This window comes from Lepidochelys kempii, chromosome 5 (genome assembly GCF_965140285.1).
Source record: "Lepidochelys kempii isolate rLepKem1 chromosome 5, rLepKem1.hap1, whole genome shotgun sequence".
Taxonomy (NCBI): Eukaryota; Metazoa; Chordata; order Testudines; family Cheloniidae; genus Lepidochelys; species Lepidochelys kempii.
In genome coordinates this window covers 50615330-50635847 of record NC_136384.1, presented here as the reverse complement: position 1 = coordinate 50635847, position 20518 = coordinate 50615330, and the positions used below count along the sequence as shown (strand labels likewise).

The following is a 20518-nucleotide window of genomic DNA, read 5'->3' as shown; positions in this document are numbered from 1 at the left end:
GATCAAGTAGTATATTTTATATTTGAGAGAGACAGGATTTTGACACTTCTTGAACAAAGGGAATAAAGTAACAATTTATATTTTCACTGTAAATGAGATGGCTCATTGCTAGCATAACAGCTCGTCATTAAGAGATCTGCAAATTTAATACTTAAAGTACTGGGACTATAATATATGTAAGGTGTCATTTTTTTTCTTTCATGGGAGCAAACACAATGATCTTGTAATGTGGCTAAAATAGTCCCCTGAATAATTTAGTTTTATGCAATTCAGTAGCTAATGATCAGTAAAAACAATGTATTATGTTGCAAGTCAGTTTGGGGGCATATACTATCAATATATGTCATAATGCTGCAGAATCAACCAGCAATTCTCAGATTGCAGGAGCCACTGTTTTTTAGCACCGATGAACTGCCTTTTCCTCATTTCTCACTGACCACTGTCTTCAGTCGTGTCTGAGAATGTTCAGTATCATGCAAGATTGAGCTATAGTGAGTGCAAATTAACAAAACAGCTGTCACATGGATATCAGAGAGAGGAAGGATGGGACACAGGCAGGCTTTGGAATGGAGAAATATTTAGCTCTGATGAATGAGAATCCAAAATATTCAGCTGAAAACTTTCAAATCACACATGTCAAATATGAATATATATTGTGTTTTGACTTGTAGGAATCCGATCATGGGACACAAATCTGATTGAATGCAACTTAGACCAAGAACTGAAACTTTTTGTGTCTCGCCATTCAGCTCGGTTCTCTCCTGAAGTTCGAGGTAAGACTTCTTTTTAGTTTTGACCAATGTTTGGCATAGCTTTTTTTAAAAAACAAAACAACAACAAAAAACCGTACTGCATGACTTAGCTTAGTTTTTAGTCTCTGACACAGGATGATTTTCTCTATTTAAAAAAAAAAAAAGAAGCTTCAGACATAATATTCTTTTGTCAAAATATTCAGATATCTGACGCAATATATTTGGTAGTACTTTTTAAGGTACGCAAACTAAAACTTATGCTTTAGGTATGTTGCATGTTCAACGCTATGTTCAACTTCATTATATATTGATATTTGGGTGCTGCTGAGGTTCAGGCAATATTCATTATTTGAATGAGTGGTTGTTTTCCTTAAGGTAAAGTGACCGATTAACAGCCCTGGAGACTGGAGGTCTTTTTTGAGAATGAACGAGTAAGAAGCTTTTGCTTTCTCATGAAGTTCAGGTATTTCTTTGCATCAGAGCAGGCTCTGTTCAGCAAATTACTGTCTTTAAACTTACTTTAAACAAGGTTACACCCCATCCCTCAGTTAATGAAAAGGGTTTTCAGCCACCAGAAACCACAGATCCCCTGAGATCTACGTAAACCTCAGGGGAATCCAGTAGAAGACCTGTGCATCAGCACCAGTTCCACAGAATGGAATATTTGTAATTTAAAGATTAATATAACTTTCAGCTGATTCCCCATAGTTGGTTGGGGACAGGGAGAGGGCCCTGCCCCTTTTAATCTCAAATCCATCCCCCTCGCACACAGCACCTCAGACTGTTTTGGAGGGCCTTCTGTGGCCTTTGGGTATGATGGAGGGGCACTGCTACAGAAATGGCCCCTGGCCACCCTCTTGTTATACAGAAAGGGAGGACTACATATGGACATGCAGGGGAGTGCATGTTATCTGGCTTACTCTGGGATTCATTGTTCAGTCAAGTTAATTTCTTCTCCCCCTACAAGTCAGCTTTTTCTTTTCCCCTATTTTGAACTATGACTGCACCTAAACTGCTAATTTTGCAGTATGATAAAGCCCTTCAGAATTGGTATAATTCCTGTTCTGTGAACATGGCTTGTATAGTGTTGTTTGAGTTGCTCAGATAGAATTTTCCACTCCCCTGCTTTGAATGGTTGAGGAAACACTTTTCTTTCACTTTCATGGGGACTGTGGACTCTTATGGGAGGCATGAGACCTAAATCTTCTCTTCTGACTTCTCTGAAAGCCTGCTTTTCAGTTGAGGATTTGTACCAATAAAAATTAATTTTATAGTTTGTTGTGAATCATACAGAATTGACTTCTGTCATTTCATGGGAATCTGATGATTGGTAAGTTTTTTCTAACTTTTTTTTTTTAAACAAATCTTGAGTTTAGGCATGTGTACAATCAACATTAGATTTTAATTAATACTATGCAGTCTTCTCAAAGGAATTTAGGTTGTTTTCACTGGTGAAATATTTGTGGATGTAAGCATAACAACTAATGCAGCATAATATTGACTAAATAACATTAAAATTACCGGTCATGAGCATGGTTGGGATGGCTATGAAATGCTGCTACAGCAGATTCCTAGAGTCAGTATCACAAATTGTAACAAAGAGATTCAGATTATTCTTGCAGTATTCACCCTGTCATCTTGGATAACACACTGAAGCTTTTTCTGTAATTTTGAGCAGCATTCGTTACACCATTTGTCTCTAATAAACAGACTGGTGGCAAAGTCTATGCACATTTGGTCAGATTTAGAACACCATATTTTTTTTTAATCTGTTCTGCTGTTTCACAGGCCAAGGGGAAAAGTCCAAAAATTTTTGAACATCTAGGTCCTGGTCTTGCCATTATTGACTTTCATGGAAGCAGGATCAGATCCAAAGTACATATCTTACAATTTGGTTTAAATTTCATTGATCATGAACCAAATTTAGCTGTTTAGTCACACAAGTTTCCCTTTTGTTTCTTTGAGAGTACTTGAGTATGACGAGCAGGATTTGACCCTGAGGGTGGAACTGTACATTACACCTAAAATTTAATTTGTAAATGTCTAATTTAAGATTTCAGCTAAAAACTTCTTTGCCTTTATTTTAGCAAAAACATGACCATGCATTTCAGATTTTCAGGAAGTTCTGTTAAATGGGCTTAACTTGGGACATTATTTTTTGATAGGTTTACATGAATTAAAACCAAGCAAATCTTTCTTCTTTTTTGTAAATGATAGAGGATTATACACTATTTTTCAATGGAAAGATTATAAAATTGTCTAGGAAATATTCTCTAGGAATTGTATTTTTAGCAGCCTTTTTTGTCTAGACTTGCCTGTTTAGTCTGTCATTGTGTAGAATTACAGCTTAATTGTATGTGACTTGAATTCATCACCATCTCTATGACAAGCAGTAATGAATGTGTTTTCTAGTACTGCTCAGTCTTTACAATAAGACACACAAATCTGTGTTCAAAGGCATGAAAGAATCTGTCTTAAACCTGAAAAAGTGAGGAAATTCAGAAGTGAAGATGGCACTCTAGGTCAAATTCTACCCCCAGATGCTTGTATAAGACTCCCATTGACCTCAGTGACATCCCTCTTAACAGAACCGAGAACAAAATTTTGGGCTTTATCCTTAGTGCCTTGGTACTGAACCCATGTGAGACTCCATTGTGCTTTCCATTTTGTGCCATGAAAAGGAGGCCTTTTTTGGAGCCCTTTTTGAATAAAATGTCAAAGTAACTGATTTCTGTTGAAATTTCTGAGCCTGGATTGAAATTAAATTAACATTGATTTCACAACAGAGTTAACATTTTGCGTGAAGTGTAAAACCGACTAAATTTCTCCTCATCTTGGAAAATCCGGGTAGCTAAGACTCATGTTCAGTAAAACGAATATACAATGTTCATCATGGGGAAAAAAAAAATCAACCTGATGAGATTCCAGTAGTGCCCATCATATGTAAGGTGGGGGTATAGTTAAATAATAAATGTCACCTTTAATTTTGAAACTCCCTGCTTTTGCCTGTTTAAAACCAAGCCCTTAGTGTGACCCAAACATAAAGCCAGATAAACTTTTGGGGGTAGGGACTGTCTTTACTAATGTTTGTGTAGAGCTTAGCACAATGGGGTCCTTCACCTGGTGGAGGCCCTCTAGGTGCTACCACAATATAAATGTGTAACAATAATTTTGTGCAGTCCCTGCATGGCTGCACAGTGACAGAGGCAAGAGTAATAAGTTTCCCCGCACCTTTCACAGCAATTCAAAGGCTATGCAAAGCAACACTGCAAACAGGGTATGTTACTCCAAATGATGGTATGATGGAGGGGGGAGTCACACTCATAAGGTGCTCAGTACCATGTGGACACAAGAACAAATGGATATAAACTGGCCATCAGGAAGTTTAGACTTGAAATTAGACAAAGGTTTCTAACCATCAGAGGAGTGAAGTTCTGGAATAGCCTTCCAAGGGGAGCAGTGGAGGCAAAAGACCTATCTGGCTTCAAGACTAAGTTTATTGAGGGGATGGTATGATGGGATAGCCTAATTTTGGCAATTAATTGATCTTTGACTATTAGCGGTAAATATGCCCAATGGCCTGTGATGGGATGCTAGATAGGGTGGGATCTGAGTTACTACAGAGAATTCTTTCCTGGGTATCTGGTTGGTGAGTCTTGCCCACATGCTCAGGGTTTAGATGATCACCATATTTGGGGTCGGGAAGGAATTTTCCTCCAAGGGAGATTGGCAGAGGCCTTGGGGGTTTTTCACCTTCCTCTGCAGCATGGGGCACAGGTCACTTGCTGGAGGATTCTCTGCACCTTGAAGTCTTTAAACCATGAGTTGAGGACTTCAGTAGCTCAGACATAGGTCAGGGGTTTGTTACAGAAGTGGGTGGGTGAGATTCTGTGGCCTGCGTTGTGTAGGAGGTCAGACTAGATGATCATAATGGTCCTTTCTGAACTTTAAAGTCTATGAGGCACTGAAGAGAATATGCCTTTCCTGAGCATCCTTACTTTTTACATTTGTATATCTGAGGAATGAGTTAATTTGAGGCCTAATTTTGCTCCCACTGCAGTGAATGGCAAAACTCCCATTGATATCAATGGGAATAGAATTAATTCCCAACATATATATATTTTTTAAATGTTATAAAAGAATAAATTCACTTGCTGGTGTTCTGTATACTCAGTTATAGCCAGAATAGTACTTTAAAAAGACAATATATCCTGCCCTCAGAAATGGGGTTTCGAATGGAAATGCTAACAGGCCCTTTGCTATGGCTTATGCAGTAGCTGAGTTAGCAGGCCCCTTAATAAAAAATCTTGCACTGATGATGTCAGGTCCTGGTGAAAAATGAATAGCAAAGCTAATAAAATGGTTGCCAAGACAACAAGGAACACTACTTAAAATGAATACTCCAGTGCATACTTCTTTGTTTTCTCCATCATGAACTGATAATTTCCATCATATTTTGAAGTAAACTTGAAAAGAAGAGAAAATCTCACACACGCAACGGTTTGTGTGTCATGCTGAGATGAGGGTGGAAAAGTACTGAATGGTGTTTTATTTTAAAATGAAGCTACTTTTAAACAATTTGTTAATCCTTTTTAAATTTAAAATTTATTTTTCAAGTGCATAATAGGTGAAATTCTTCTTACACGAAGCAAGAGTAAATAGGCTTTGTGCAGGGAATCAGTGTGGGATGAGGGTGATGGAATATATTCGCCTTCATTCAGTCAGGCCCTCCACAGATGTTCATCTGCCCCTCTGCCTCCTACACAGAGGCTTCCAGCCACTGGATCAGTGTGGATTCTAGGCCTTGTCCAAATACAATCCATTTCAGCTAAACCAGTGCAAGGTTTGTGTGTAGAACAGTTCCTATTGTCTCCTTTCCTGGTTTGCCCCGAATGAACATGTGTTTGCCTATTCAATACCAGGCAGGAGCTCGCTGATGTAGAGCGGAAGTGGAGGTCTTGTTGGTAGCCATTTCATCCATATCTCCACCTACATCTTGAGACTTACAGTGAGGAGGGCCTTGCCTTGGGCCTTCTGTAGTAGGGTAAATTCTACCCAAAACGCATTGTTTCTGTGACTAGAGTAGCACATTTAGAAATAGAAAGAATAAAAGGTGATAATCCAGTTTAGTCTGCAGGTTCTCAGTGTGGTGGTTGAGAGTCTCAGTTGACTGACAAACGTGTCTAGGGTTCTTGTCCGTGCCCCCCCTCCTGGTTCTTTCTGTGCCACTGGCTTTTTTTTCCTTCTCTCTCCTTTGTCTCTGTGGAGAAGTGTGTGCACGTACAAAATACATAGCTATAGAGAGACATGCAACCACATACATGCCCATTTGAATTCATCTGCTTTATTTTAATTTGTATTACTTTTGTAAGATATTTGAAGAAACTTTCTCGAAGCGGATGTTGCTGCATAGGCATTGTTTGCACCGCACTTTTAAATATAAACTTTCTGCCAAATGCTGTCTTGTAATATAACATGGCACAGATGTTTAATCTATAAAGGTCGCTCTCAGAGATGTCCTGCTTTTCTTGTGTTAAAATACACACAACATACCACATATACCTTTTTATTTTTAATTATACTTGTTGAGTTGTTGCATATAAATCTTAGTGCCTTCGACTGAATACTATGTGTAGATTTTTAATTAAAATGACATAAGTACCTTTTAGTCTTGTAATGGAGAATTTGTGCATTGCATTTTAGCCATTAATACTTCTACAGAAATATGTGATTAAAAGAGAGTCAGTACAATGTTTCTCATTTAATGTTAAATAAATATTCACATCTCCAATACTGAGACCATATCTATGTTCGTTAGAAATACAATGTGTCAGATCCTCAGTTAGTGTAAATAGTGTAGCGCCCACTGACTTAATTAGAGCTATGCCAATTTATACCAGTTTAGAATCTGTTCTAATGCTTTGTAAGATCAGATCCCCAAAATTACTGATAAAATGTTGTGTTAATGTTGTTTTTTAACTCTACTTTCAGCAAAGTTTTATTTTTTTTAAAGTTAAAATATCCTGGCCTACATTTGGATCTCATTTACACCAGCATAAACAAGAGTAACTGGGATCATCATCTGGCACTAGGTGTGTCTATACTGTAATATCTGTCTAGTATATTGTGCTCTATGCAGAGAAATGGAGAGCACTGTCCATATCTAAGCACTAAGCAATGTCTCTAAACACTTAGATACATTCATCTTCAAAATGCAAGTAATCTGGCATGTTAACAAGCTCAGGGCTAGTCTATAAATATGATTCTTAACCTACCAGAGACTTCTGTACCTTGAATAACTATCTGGGGGGAATCCAATTAGCTTGGTATATATTTGGAGAGTTTATCTCCAGTTGGCTAAAAGATTTGTTTTTGTGCTATAAAGTGGTTGCTACTTGGAAGAAAGAAAATGGAGGCAGAGAGAGCTCAAGTGGAGAATTAAGCTGATTCATGCTGCTGGATCTGTGATTGGTGTTTCCTGTAGGAGTGTTGCTGCTAGCAACTTCACAGTAGAGTCACTGTCTCTCACTACAGAGTAGGGCTGAGGTAGGGGATTGCAGACATCTTAAACAAAGGTGAAAAAGGATCCCTCATGCAGGAAATAAATGCCATGATTTCATAAAGTATAATTAGCTTTATTTTGTAGTGTACAAAGATTTCCATAGATCAATAAAGGATTACAAGTAAAATACCTAAAATGTCTGTCTACGGGAATAGATATGAATTACTTAAACTCTCTTCCTTTTAGTGGTAATCAAAATTCCAGAAGTGTGCTACTAAGTGATTTTATTTGCTCAGTGAGTCAGTTGTTGCACTGATGTGACAATCATTCTTGAATAACTTGACACTTCTGGTTTTTTTAGGCATGATCTCAAAGACAATTAACATGAATTTATATTACTGCTAAAACACCAGTACATGCTGATATTAAGCTGCTAAAGTGAATCAGCAATAGTACTGAGAAGTTTATTTTTAAATGCCTTGCATCACAAGTAGATAAAATTAGCATGTTATTATAGAACTCTCCCTTTGCTATGGAAACTGGTCTTGGCTTGTATGTGGAGGGGGGGCAGCAGTGTAGGGTTAGGTGAGCCTTAACTGAGAATTTCCTTTTAGATCAGCGGTTCTCAAACTGTGGGTCGCAACCCCATTTTAATGGGGTTGCCAGGGCTGACTTAAACTTGCTGGGGCTGAAGCCTGAGCCCCACTGTCTGGGGCCAAAGCTGAAGCCTGACCCCACTGCCCGGCGCGAAAGCCCAAGTCCTGTGCGGCGGGGCTCAGGTTACAGGCCCCCTACCTGGGGCTGAATCCCTGGGGCTTCGGCCCTCTCCCCATTTCCCCCCCCCCACCTGGGGTGGTGAGGCTTGGGCAGGCTCAGGCTTTGTGTATCCAGACCCTCCACCCCCCGGAGTTGAGTAGTTTTTGTTGTCAGAAGGGGGTCGCGGTGCAATGAAGTTTGAGAACCGCTGTTTTAGATCATTTAAATTCCCATTGTTAATATTTATGTTGGGTTTCTTGTTGCTTTTGGGGGAGACGTGATCAACCTTAGCTGTGCATTCCCAAGATTTTTGCTGAGGGAATACAGTAATTACTCTCCATATTTCTCTTCATTCAGTTGCTTCTTTCTAGACTCTTAGTTATTTTTGGTTGCCACCTTTATTATGGCTCCTATTGATCTTTGTTTCGGTATTCATTTCCAGTGTCCTCTCATTATTGGCCTTTGTTTAGTGTTATTAGCACATGACCTTTGTCTGATTTTCATGTCTTCTTTTCTGGAATTGTTATAAGTCTGTAACTAGGCTGTCACTGTCGTTTGTCATCTGCTTTCTGGTGGTCATAGCCAACGTTGTTTAAATGTTGGCTTTTATGTTCTCTTTCTATGATTTATCTTTTATTTCACTATCTAGATTTTCTCCATCTACTTTCACCTACAATTTATCAACCTTTTGATGAGTAAGTTGCTGGGAAAGGTGGAGCTGAATATTAATGGTTTCTGTTCAGTATCTATAATGATAAAGGGCTTGATCCAAAGTCCATTGAAATAGATGGAAAGATTCCCATTGGCTTCAGTGGGCTTTGGATCAGGCCCTAACGGTTCAGAATTATTACAGACCAGTGGTCTCCAACCTTTTTACGCACAAGATCACTTTTTGAATTTAAATGCAACCCAGGATCTACCCTGCCCCGCTCACTCCATTCCTCCATTGCTCGCTCTCCCCCACCCTCACTCACTTTCTCTGGGCTGGGGCTGAGGGGTTCAGAGTATGGAAGGGGCTCTGGGTTGAACCTGGGGCAAGGGGTTAGGGTGCTAGAGGGGGTGAGGGGTGCAAGCTGTCAGAGGGAGTTTGAGTGCAGGAGGGGGCTCCAGGTTGGGGTAGAGTGTTGAGGTGCAGGAGGCAGTATGGGGTGTGTGATCCAGGAGGGGGGTCAGGGTGCTGGAGGGGGGTTTGGGGTGCTGGCTCTGGGAAGGGGCTCAGGGCTGTGGTAGAGGCTTGGGGTGCTGGCTCCAGGAGAGGGCTCAGGGTTGGGGATTGGGATGTGGGCTCCCGCTTTGCAGCACTTACCTCAGGTGGCGCCTGGTCAGTGGCGCAGCAGAGCTAAGGCAGGCTTCCTGCCTGCCCCTGCCCCATGCCACTCCCGGAAGTGGCCAGCATGCCCCCACAACCCCGGGGGGTGTGGGACAGGGCTCTCCATGCACTGTTCCTGCCTGTAAGCACACACCCCCCACCCCACAGCTCCCATTGGCCACAGTTCCCCGTTCCCGGCCAATGGGAGCTGCAGAGGTGGTGCTTGGAGGCAGAAGCAGCGCACAGAGACCTCTGCCCCCTTCCACCCCTCCAGGGGCCATGGGGGCATCCTGGCCGCTTCCGGGTGCGGCGTGGGGCCAGGGCAGGCAGGGAGCATGCCTTAGCCCCACTGCACTGCCAGACTTTTAGCGGCCGGAGATCATGATCGACTGGTAGGCTCCAGGATCGACCAGTCGATGGTGATCTACAGGTTGGTGACCACTGTTATAGACCAAATATTTTCTACCATTTTTAAGGGTAAAATAAGTACTTGATCTCATGACAACCTGAAAGGAGGGGAAAAAGGAAATTGTATTTCCCTATTAGTCAAATGAAATGACACTTCGTTTCCAGTGAAAAGCCTTCCTATGTATGTACAATAGTATAAAGAAAGCCAAATCTGCTACCATTGTAGTCAATAGGAGTTTTGTCATTGACTTCAATAGGAGCAGGTGCAGAACCTATGTGGCTGTTAACTATACCAGTTCTGCCTGTACAGTTAGTTATGCGCAATGTTGGCTGCTCTCTCAAATTCATTGAGAGAAATGCAATTTTGGCTGCTGCTGTTTTCAGTCTCTCAGTGATGTGAAAAGCTCCAGCCATCATATAAATTTTGTGGAGTCAAAATCAGACAGGGCCTCTAGTTCCTGGAAGGTGCACTAAACTGCAGGCCCATCAGGAGACTGTTGTTAATATTTCTGTGCACTTCACAGACCTTATTATGAGCCAAGGTCTCATGTTGCTACCTTAAGGGGTAACTATCATTCACGCATTTCACTGGTCAGGATTTAGACAGTATAAGTTCAAGTAAAGTTGGGACTAGAACTCAGTTCTGTAAGGGTATGTCCACAGCAAAAAAACCCTGCGGCTGCAAATCTCAGCCTGCATCAACTGAATTGGGCTCATACTACAGAGTTAAAAATAGCAGTGTAGACATTCCTGCTCTGGCTGGAGCCTGGGCTCTGAAATCCAGGGATCTCATGTCACAAACCCCTCACTATGCTTTGCACTAAAGTGAAAGCTTTTCAGGGCAGAGTGTCATGGGTGGTCTGACCAAGTGGTTGGAGCAGGAGTTGAGAGTTAGGCTGGATTATATATGAGTAGATCAGAGTCTGAGATATGGCAAAGGGCAAACTGAGAGTCAGGTGTCAGGAGGCAGGCAGGATTGGGTTACCGGGAGATCAGAGGCAGGCAATAAGAGCAGGTAATGCAAGGGAAGCAGCTCTAAGCAGGGGAAAGAAACCCAGCTGCATGGACAGCTTCTTGTTCCTGAGCTTGGTTTAAATACAAGCAGGGAATCCAATCAGGACCCACAGAATTCTGCCAGTCAGATCCCAGGACAGGAGTCCTCTGTCGGATTTCAGCTTCTAGTTCTGGCAACTTTTAGCAGGTCACTGTGTAACAGGTTGGAATTTACTGGCTCCTAAGTTCCCTGTGGACCAAGATTTGAGAGCTGCAGACCCTGAAACAGAGACCCTTTCTTATTGTGCTTGAATAGGATCTAGAACAGGGGCAGGTAAACTTTTTGGCCTGAGGGCCGCATCAGGTTTCTGAAATTGTATGGAGGGCCAGTTAGGGTAGGCTGTGCCTCTCCAAACAGCCAGGCATAGCCTGGCCCCTGCCCCCATCTGACCCCCTGCTTCTCGCCCCCTGACTACCCCCTGCCGCCCTATCCAACCCCCCCCTCCTTCCTGACAGCCCCCCCGGGACCCCTGCCACATCCAACCACCCCTTCTCCCTGTCTCCTGACTGCCCCCCGCTGCCCCATTCAACCCCCCGGTTTCCCACCCTCTGACTGCCCCGACCCCTATCTGCCCCATGACCACCATCCCCGAACTTCCCTGCCCTCTATCCACCCCCTGCTCCCTGCCTCCTTACCGCACTGGTGGCGCGGCTCCACCAGGACAGGCAGCCGCGCCACGCAGCACAGAGCACCGGGTTAGGCTGGGCTCTGCAGCTACGCTGCCCCAGGAGCTCGCTGCCCAGAGCATTGCGCCAGCAGAGCAGTGAGCTGAGGCTGCAGGGGAGGGGGAACAGCAGGGAAGGGGCCTGGGGCAAGTCTCCCTGGTGGGGAGCTGAAGGACTGGGCAGGACAGTTGTGTCCTGTGGGCCATAGTTTGCCCACCTCTGATCTAGAACAAAGGGGCCCCAATCTTGATTGGGTCCTCTAGCAAGAGATCCTGCAGCAGAGGTTAAAATTGTCTTACTCACTTTAAGAGTTGCAACACTCTTAATTTTCACATCCATAAAGGGGGGCGGGGTTCAAAAACCAGAAGACAGACACAAAACCTCTGATTTAATCTTGTGTTTTGTTGTTTTTTTTTTTTTAGGGTGGCCTGTCTGACTTAAGTTGTTTGAACTTTTGGGGTTGGCAATACTGGTGGTGTGAAAATTTTTGTCCTTAAAGCCTGACTACACAATATTTGTGCTGGGGACAGAAACCTTTCATGCCTCAACCTGCCTGTTACTCCACACCTTGCAATAGCCCCTGCTTATAGTAGCTATGCTGCAAACCCTCCTTTATGTATAGTCAGCGGATCTGTATAGTTCAGTAGTTCTCAAACTTTTGTACTGGTGACCCCTTTCACATAGCAAGCCTTTGATAGCGACCTACCCCCCTTCTAAATTAAAAACACTTTAAAATATATTTAACACCATTATAAATGCTGGAGGCAAAGTAGGGTTTTGGGTGGAGGCTGACGGCTCGTGACCCCCCCCATAATTACTTTATGACCCCCTCATGGGTGTCGACCCCCAGTTTGAGAACCTCTGGTATAGTGGATCCAATGGCTGTATTCCCAGAGCTTCCCTGGTGCAATCACAACTCCCCCCTCTGCATTTCAGCAGAGACCATGTGGTCTCTCTGATTCTGGCAACTGCCTCACACCCCACCCACACAGAAGAACCATCTCAGTTCTACTGAATTTTTGGCATTCAGTAGCTTGCAGGATTCACACATTAGGAGCCAGCCGTCTGTTCTTATGCTGTGTAATTTTAGTGATATATATCTGACCTGCTAAATTAAAAAAAAAAAAAAGTACTAATTGTCTGTTTTGTCAGTCTTTCTGATGGAGATAATTGTTAATCGGACTAACACTATGTATTCACTTTTTCAGTTGTTTGAAAGGTACATTAAAGAGAGAAAGTCTGTGTCCTCAAATGAGTCTGCAGACAGGATTTAATACTTGTAGCAATCTACTAATCCAGTGGTGTTACTCATACTCATTTGTCTGGGTCTACTAACATTTTTTAAGACATCATTACCACTTACCAGCTCAGATTCTGAAAGTTCATATGAGTTAAAAGATTTTAAATATTCTTCAATACCTAATCTGGATTTTGAACATTAAACGCATTCAAAAAAATTTGTTTTGATCTTTTATTTGTATTTTTGCTAATGGTATTACTGAAGCTGACAATTAAACTAAAAATATTTTCCAGTCACTGTTATTTTTTAGAAAACTTTAAATATTTTTTTTTGCCTTGGGCTCCAAGCCTACCTTCTGTGTCTCCTGAAAAACAAATCTCTTATTTAAATGGAACACCAGGAAAAAATAGAGAAGTCATTCAAAAACAATCAAAATGGAGCCTGTGTAGTATTCATGTGACCCTTTAAAATTCTTAGCTGTGATTCTTTGATTCCTTTCTCTTTTGAGTTGAATCACAACATGATCCCTCAATTGCATAAACAGTTTGTGACTGCACCATTTGTATCCCCAAAGAATCTCTGATGGGAATAGTTGCTCTGCATCTAACCATCTCCTCTCTCCATTAAAGCCTGTAATTACAAGAGGAATTACAATTTGTCTCCAGCTTCAGTGGGATAATGTCATTGCATGTCAAGTAGGGGATCATCATGTGGAAGGAGACCCTGCCGACATTTTCATTTTATGTTAAATAGGAGAATGTGGTTATATTCATCTGTGAGAGAAGCAATTGTTGCCTTGCTGCAGTGGGGAAAAACCCAATTACCTGCTCTATTAATAGGAGCATGTGCTCGATAACCCTTTACTATCAGTTACAGAGGAGATGGGACAAAAGCATTTCTCTAAAATCTGTATTTCCATAAACAGTAACATAAACTTGCTCTTCAGTATGCTGAACAATATGGGCAAGCATACACTGTAGCAATAGTTGCTTAATGGGGCTTGATTCTGATCTCCCACTAATTTTACACTTGTGTAACTCTATTCATGGCTTACACTGGTGTAAATGAGAGCAGAATCTGGCCCACACGTTGGTCTTGCAGCAAACCTGAAGGAAAATGTTCTGCAAGTGTTGGCAATTTCTTAATAAATCTCTACAGTTTTGCTATTTGCTATGTTGTACAACATGTTACCAGCTTTTAGCTTTGGTCCTTTTATTTGAGTCCATTCCTTAGCTTTCATCTTTAGTCCTTCTGATGTCAGAGGACACTTGTGTGGTACCTATGAAATAACCTGAATCCTCCGACTTTGTTTCAGGCCCACCTGAAACATCTGGTGCTAGAAATTTAATGGTATGGTGGAGGTATTTTCATTTTTAAAATTGGTACTCTTCCTTGATTTTTAAATAGCAAAAGGCAGGGATTACCCTGAATTCTTTCTTCCATGGTATAAAGTGAAAGACACAGAATGCTGTTTCACTGAGTGACCATGTAGTCCACATTACCCCCTTTCTTTCTCTTTAGTCATGTTGTCTTTTCTTTCCCCTCTCCCTTTTCAAAGTAGAAGGTTATGTCTGAAGGAGGCACACTGGAGAATATGATGTACTAATGTTGGTGGCTTTAATACTGCTGTTATGTTTTCAAGAGTGCGGTCTGACTTGCACTTACTCTAAATTCCACACATTCTTATTTTTCTCTTTATTTTATTCCTCCTTTATTATTTTTTATTTCAGAGGAAGGCTAAATGACATGTCATTGTCCAGTGGCATGTTGTCAAGCGCTTCCACCATAACTGCCACCCATAGAGCTGCACCATTGTTAGCAGTAATGAAAATTTTTTCAAAGAAGACCCCCATGTACAAAAAACCATACTGAAGATTCTTTGGGCTTACATTGATCTTTTGCTGTGTTAATACTATTCTAATACAGCAATTATTGCCCGCTAGTTAGCGGTAAATCCCATTAGAAGGCACCACTTATCCTCTCCCCATCCTTTTCTGCTCTTGATGAGCGGAGAAAGAAAGTCAGTTTTGTCTATAATAGTGAAATTTTGAAAAACATTTCCCACCATTGCTATCACTGGTTCAGCTCCACCAGTGTTAGCAATTTGGGAGCCTTCATGTAGATGGGTCATTGTCTGCTGCCATCATTTTAGGGGTGGTGTAAGTAGATCTTGCCTGATCAGGTCAGATGGTACAGTGCTTAAAACGATGGTGGTATGTTTACATTAGAGCTTCCAAAGCTATTAACGCTGGTGCTGCTGAACTACTGTAGACAGGCGTTAGGAGGGAAGAGAAAGGAGAAACCCTTGGTTCCCAGTCTTGCTGCATCTATGCTAGTGGAGACCAATGTTCCCTCTAATTTTTGACAGGCCGTGTGTGCAAATTGTTGTGCTTCTGTGCAAAATTTTGTGCACGCAGTGTTTCGCCCTGTGCGCGGGGTTCAGGATCTGTGTGCACACGCGCACAGCTTAGAGGGAACAGTGGTGGAGACTGAGAAGAAGTAAGCCCAGTATTGCTGTAGGATTGAAGAGATGTTTGTTTCCTACAGCTATCCTGCAATGTGAATGATTATATGTCCTTCCTGAAGGCATTTACAGGTACAGGTGCTTCTGAAACTGCTGGGTCCTTACTGGCAGTGAGAAGGAGGGCCTCCTTTTCTCTGAAGGGTAAGCTCTTTAGAATAGAGATGCTGACTTCTTTTGTGTTTGCTTTTCACCATGTACATTGTTTATGCCATTGAAAACTACAATTAGTAATAAAGCTGCCCTCTTTATAATGAAATCCGTGTTAGGGGAAATAAAATTCTTTGCTATCAGAGGGTTATACTGTATTGTATGTCTTAAGTATACAGCACAGTATCATACTGCTCCATCAAGTCCCTTCACTATTCCCGTCCTCTTCAGATTCAATCTCCTTAATGTCTGGTCCATTAGTTAGTCCTTACTTTTGCATTTGACCACAAGGAAGTGTTTCTGTATATCCTTTATCTGCATTCAAACTCTAGCCTGTTTTCTCTCCATGACACTACTCCTCCTTTGTTTTTCAGAAGATTTATGTTTTTAAGATGTGGAACAGATGGATCCATCCTTATTAAATCTTAACTTCTACAGTTCTTACCTCTCTTGATATATGTCAGACCTGCCCTCCAGCTCCTTTGTCTTTCACCTTTGTCCAATTTGAATCTAGAGGTAATCTGCTGGCTGAGGTCTAATTTTCCTGCTCACATCTGCTCAGACACTGCTACTGATTTTGGCTTCACCTCTGCTGCTCTAAACATTAGAAGTTTAAAATGTCCACTTTACCCTTCCAAGCAACTTTCTTCAGATTTTCTTTCCCTCTTGGGCACTCTGGGTCTCTCTGTCATTGAACATTCCCTAACATGCCATCTGTTGATACCCAGGACTCTAATTCTATCTGTGTCTCTTTGAATCCTACCAACTTCTAGCACTTCCTGTATCACTTACTCAATCTAGTACGTGACTCATCAGTTGCAGGGATGGGGGCACTCCTCAGAGCATACTGCATGACCAGGGTCAAACGAGAGTAGCTTTGTTCAGTTGTGATAACTTGTTTTAGTTGCTGACTAGAGATGTTAAATACCCCATATGTAGCCAAGGCTAAGAATAAGATGAAGATAAATTTATTAAATTGCTCAAACCATATATTCAGGATCAAACTACCATCAGGGTGGGTTTAAATAAATTTGCATTTCTGTTGTATTTGTGTCAAAAAGAACTATTTTAAGCTGTTCAGTGTACATATATTCTGCCACCAGATGGCTATTTGTGGTCATGGTTAGTCTCTAAGGTGCCACAAGTACTCCTTTTCTTTTTATAGTTAACAAACACATTCACAGTTGGACATTGCTGCTTTAAAGTGTTACAGATTTGTATGCCAAAGGTTTTCACTTCGAATATTAGCACAAAACGTCCTAAGAACTCTTGTGTGTAGTTTGTTGAAATTTAATAATAAAGAGGAAAAATAAGTAAGAACAAAAGGCTAACAAGAAAGCCTATACAAATTTTCTCTCGCGTCTTCAAATATAATTCATAATACTTTCAAACTCCTGACTTATTCCAGCATTGTTAATATGGCAGTAGTAACTTTAACATTTACTCCAAACAAAGTCTACATAAGAAGGCCAACATTTAATTACACATTTTCAACGGTTTTAAAATTGTTAACAGGAACAACAGAACAAAGACTATTCATTGTCATCCAGCCTGTCTTTATTCAGAAATAGTGATTTGGAAAATTATGTTCATTTCTACAAAAACAACGAAGAGTCCAGTGACACCGTAAAGACTAACAGATTTATTTGGGCCTAAGCTTTTGTGGGTAAAAAACCTATTTCTTCAGATGCATGCCCAAATAAACCTGTTAATCTTTAAGGTGCCACTGGCCTCCTTGTTATGTGGATACAGACTGGCATGGTTACCCCTCTGATACTTCGTTCATTTCTGCTTTTTCACCAGTAGATGGCATTGGCAATTTCTCTATCTGTAACAATACAATAAACACACTGGAACAAATACCAGCTATAATAATCCATTTTTATAAAGTATGTAGATTTTAGCACTTAATTTGATATGTATATCTCTGTAAAATATTTTGTATCAACATTTACCTGAACTTCAATAGCCTATACTTTTACTTTGGAATGTTCTGTAGAATCAAAGGGACAAATCCCGCAGTGTGGGAGTGCAGCAGTCCCCAAGTGCATTGTAACCAGTGTGAGAGGCAGGATATAGTTTATAGGTAGACTGTGCACCTTGGCCCCACATGTGCCTTGGAGCATAGGCCCATGGTGATCTGTGAGCATGCTGGAGGTGAGTCTGTTGGGTCTGTGATTGCTTGGATACATGGAATGGTCAAAAACTTTGTGTCTCTACAGCTTCATTAGTGGATGCAGATAGCCTGGTTCAACTCCCCTGTAACTTCTCCATGTAGTTCCCCTGCTCACTGCTCATTTAGTTGGGTTATGAGTAGGGACCAGGATTTGGACAGTGTAACACATGGGGAGAGAGAGAGATTTTCAAAAATGTTCAGTATTGTCCTAACTGTCTTCCATTAAAGAGCCAGTGGGAACAGAGGAAGGCCAAAGAAGAGTGCTTCTGAAAATCTGTGTGTGTGAGAATGAATACAGATGTCAGAGGGCATACATATTAAGTCTTGCAAACATTATATTCTCTGTGTTGTAAGAATGCATCTTGAAAGATCTGAACTTTTCTCTCCAGAAGCTATACTATAACAACTTCAAAAAGGCATGAACTCCTGCTTCCTTCTCTCCCCCAGCTGAATTTAGAACACAGCATGAAATTTAAAGATGTGAGTTCTAAGCAAGTAGGCTCCGAATCACTTGTCAAGTTTAGTATAATTCAGTTTTTTTCCTCCCGTCTCAATGTTTGATGTGCCTTTCTGAAAGAAACAGGAAAATGTCTGAAGCACCAGGGACACAGTCCCATGTCACTTGCTGAAGAGAATACTACTAGTTTGACTAAGCATTTTTAGTGCATTACAACTAAAATAAGTGTGCGTGTGTGTGTATAAATCAAATTGTGTCAAAAGTTATATTTTTAGTGACCACAGTGCACATAAAACGTGATATACTGATAGTCTTGGAATTTAGTTAGGACACTCCCAAGTCCTAACTACCCACCAAATAGGTAGAACTGCTATCATGATATGTTACCCTGCCAAACAGCATCAACCTTGACTTGGAAGGTCCATTTGTAAGGGGGAAAAGGATTTATTCATGTCCTGCTTCAGCCTCATATAATGGACTTTTCTGCTCAGAGGGCCAAGAATGAAGCCAATGTAGATGGTTTGTATTGTACGTTCTTCATTAGAACTCAAACTGAGACCACCAACTCTCTCTTCGCATAAGTCATCAACCAGCTGTCAAAAAGTAATGACGATAGATCTCTCTTTGGTTTGAAAAAAAACACAGAGATAAGACTCTGTATCTTATCACCAAGCCCCTGAGTTACTCAGTCTCTCAAGATATTACGGGTCAGATATTTTTAAGATGTACGAACTGAGGTCCAGCACACTCAGTGTGCACCTACCCAGATTTGCATGGACAGATCTTTCAATCAGATGCAAAAACTGGAATATGCACATGCAAATACCTACCTGTACAGTCATTCAACTGATTTGCATGCACAGATGCAAGCGCATGTACAGTTGTGCATGGATGTCTGCTTCTGCTTTAAAATCATGTAGGTAGATGCTTATATTAGTTACAGTCACTGGTCCAAATTTTGTTCCCATTTGCACAAATGTAAATGAGTAATTTTACTGACTACAGTGGGATCACTCTGGATTTACACCAATGTAAATGAGAGCAGAATTTGGCCCACTATTGAAGAATTCCAATTTATAAATCCCATATGCATAGTTTGGGGATTGGTTTTGGAGATCATTCTATATTTTGTTTGTAATATTATTACATATAAAATATAATGCAGTGATACTGGGTTAAGGTCCTCTGTTGAACAGAAAGCCCAATATGGTGTGTCTCCCCCTTATTTTGGGCTTTGGTAGAGATGGCTATGAATCAGCAGATTTACATTAGATATAAACCTGTGAAGGTGAAATGTTTATGCAAAGCATAATACAAGCATACAGTGCAAGCTGGTGAAATATTGTCTGTCATCTAACAAAGCTTTACTTCACATGAGAGTTAAATGCTTTTAACCACTGCCACATGTCTCTGGAAATATGTGCCTTTTTTTAATTTCTGGAACATATTGGCCATACCCTGCCCCATTTGCCTCCCCCATTGGCAGCCCTGCTAGTAGGGTCCGTACCGGCAGGGCCACCGACAGGGGAGGCAAAAGAGGCAGGGATGTTAAAGCACGGGAGTGCTTTAAGGATGATCTTTTTCCCGGGGCAGTGTTTTAATGTTGTGGCACGCCCCCCCACGCCCGCCCCCCCGGCAGCCCTGCAGCGCTTTAATGTTCCTGCCCCTTTTGCCCCCCCTCGGCCGCCAATGGGTGGAGGGGGGTGGCAAAGGGAGCAGCTGCCCTGGGGCCGCCAATTTGAAAGGGCCCGGGGCTCCGGACGCCACTGCCACTACTGCAGCAGCGGCGTCTGGAGCCCGGGCCCTTTAAATCAACAGGGGAGCCCCGGGTGGCACAGGCCAGGTGGCCTGGAAGGGCTGGCTGGGGGATGCTGACCCCCCCTCAGCCCCGCCCCTTCCGGGGACCAGAGCCACCCCGGCCCATACTGGTAAGTGTCTTCAGTTACTTTCATCCCTGCTTTTATCATCTCTGCTGTGCCATTCCCCGAGTCAGCATGGCTGCTTATCTCCTGGCACAAGGTTAATTTAAATTCCACCTGTATGGATTATGATCTAGTAGAGTTTATTAGTATGCAGACAGAGGTCCAGTGCATATCTTTCAAGCGGCATATGACTTCAAGGCATTTTCACACTCTGTCAGGTCTGTTGAGCCTTACAGTCCTGGCCCACATATTCATATTAGCACAGTTTATTTAGGCAAAGAAAGACTGTTGTATTTATAGGAGATATTACAATATGAGAGGAGTATTTTTTTAAAATATCTGTTCAGTTAGACAGGTTTGCCCATTCAAAGATTCCAGGGCCATTGAAGTCACAATTAAATGTTAAATTTCAAAAGAATATTAAAAAATTAAATTTGACAGGCCAAGTCTCTTTAATTCCAACTATATTTTTGTCATATTAATTTATTGTGATATTTTAGACTTCATTAGAAGCAGTTGTTGGTCTTTCTTTTCAGAGACTACTTATCACTGTTTGTCTCAGAATAAACTAATATAGGATCCAAAATATGCCTGGACAGTAGGCTA

General features: G+C 41.5%; 1 protein-coding gene across 1 annotated transcript in view; it reads left to right on the top strand.

The window, feature by feature from the left end:
• Positions 1-20518, top strand: part of MAP1B (microtubule associated protein 1B) — a 97658-nt gene that overhangs the window by 5618 nt on the left and 71522 nt on the right. The window contains exon 2 of the mRNA XM_073344314.2: positions 672-773. Coding sequence (XP_073200415.1) covers positions 672-773 — 102 coding nt within the window. The remainder of the gene's footprint in view (positions 1-671; positions 774-20518) is intronic.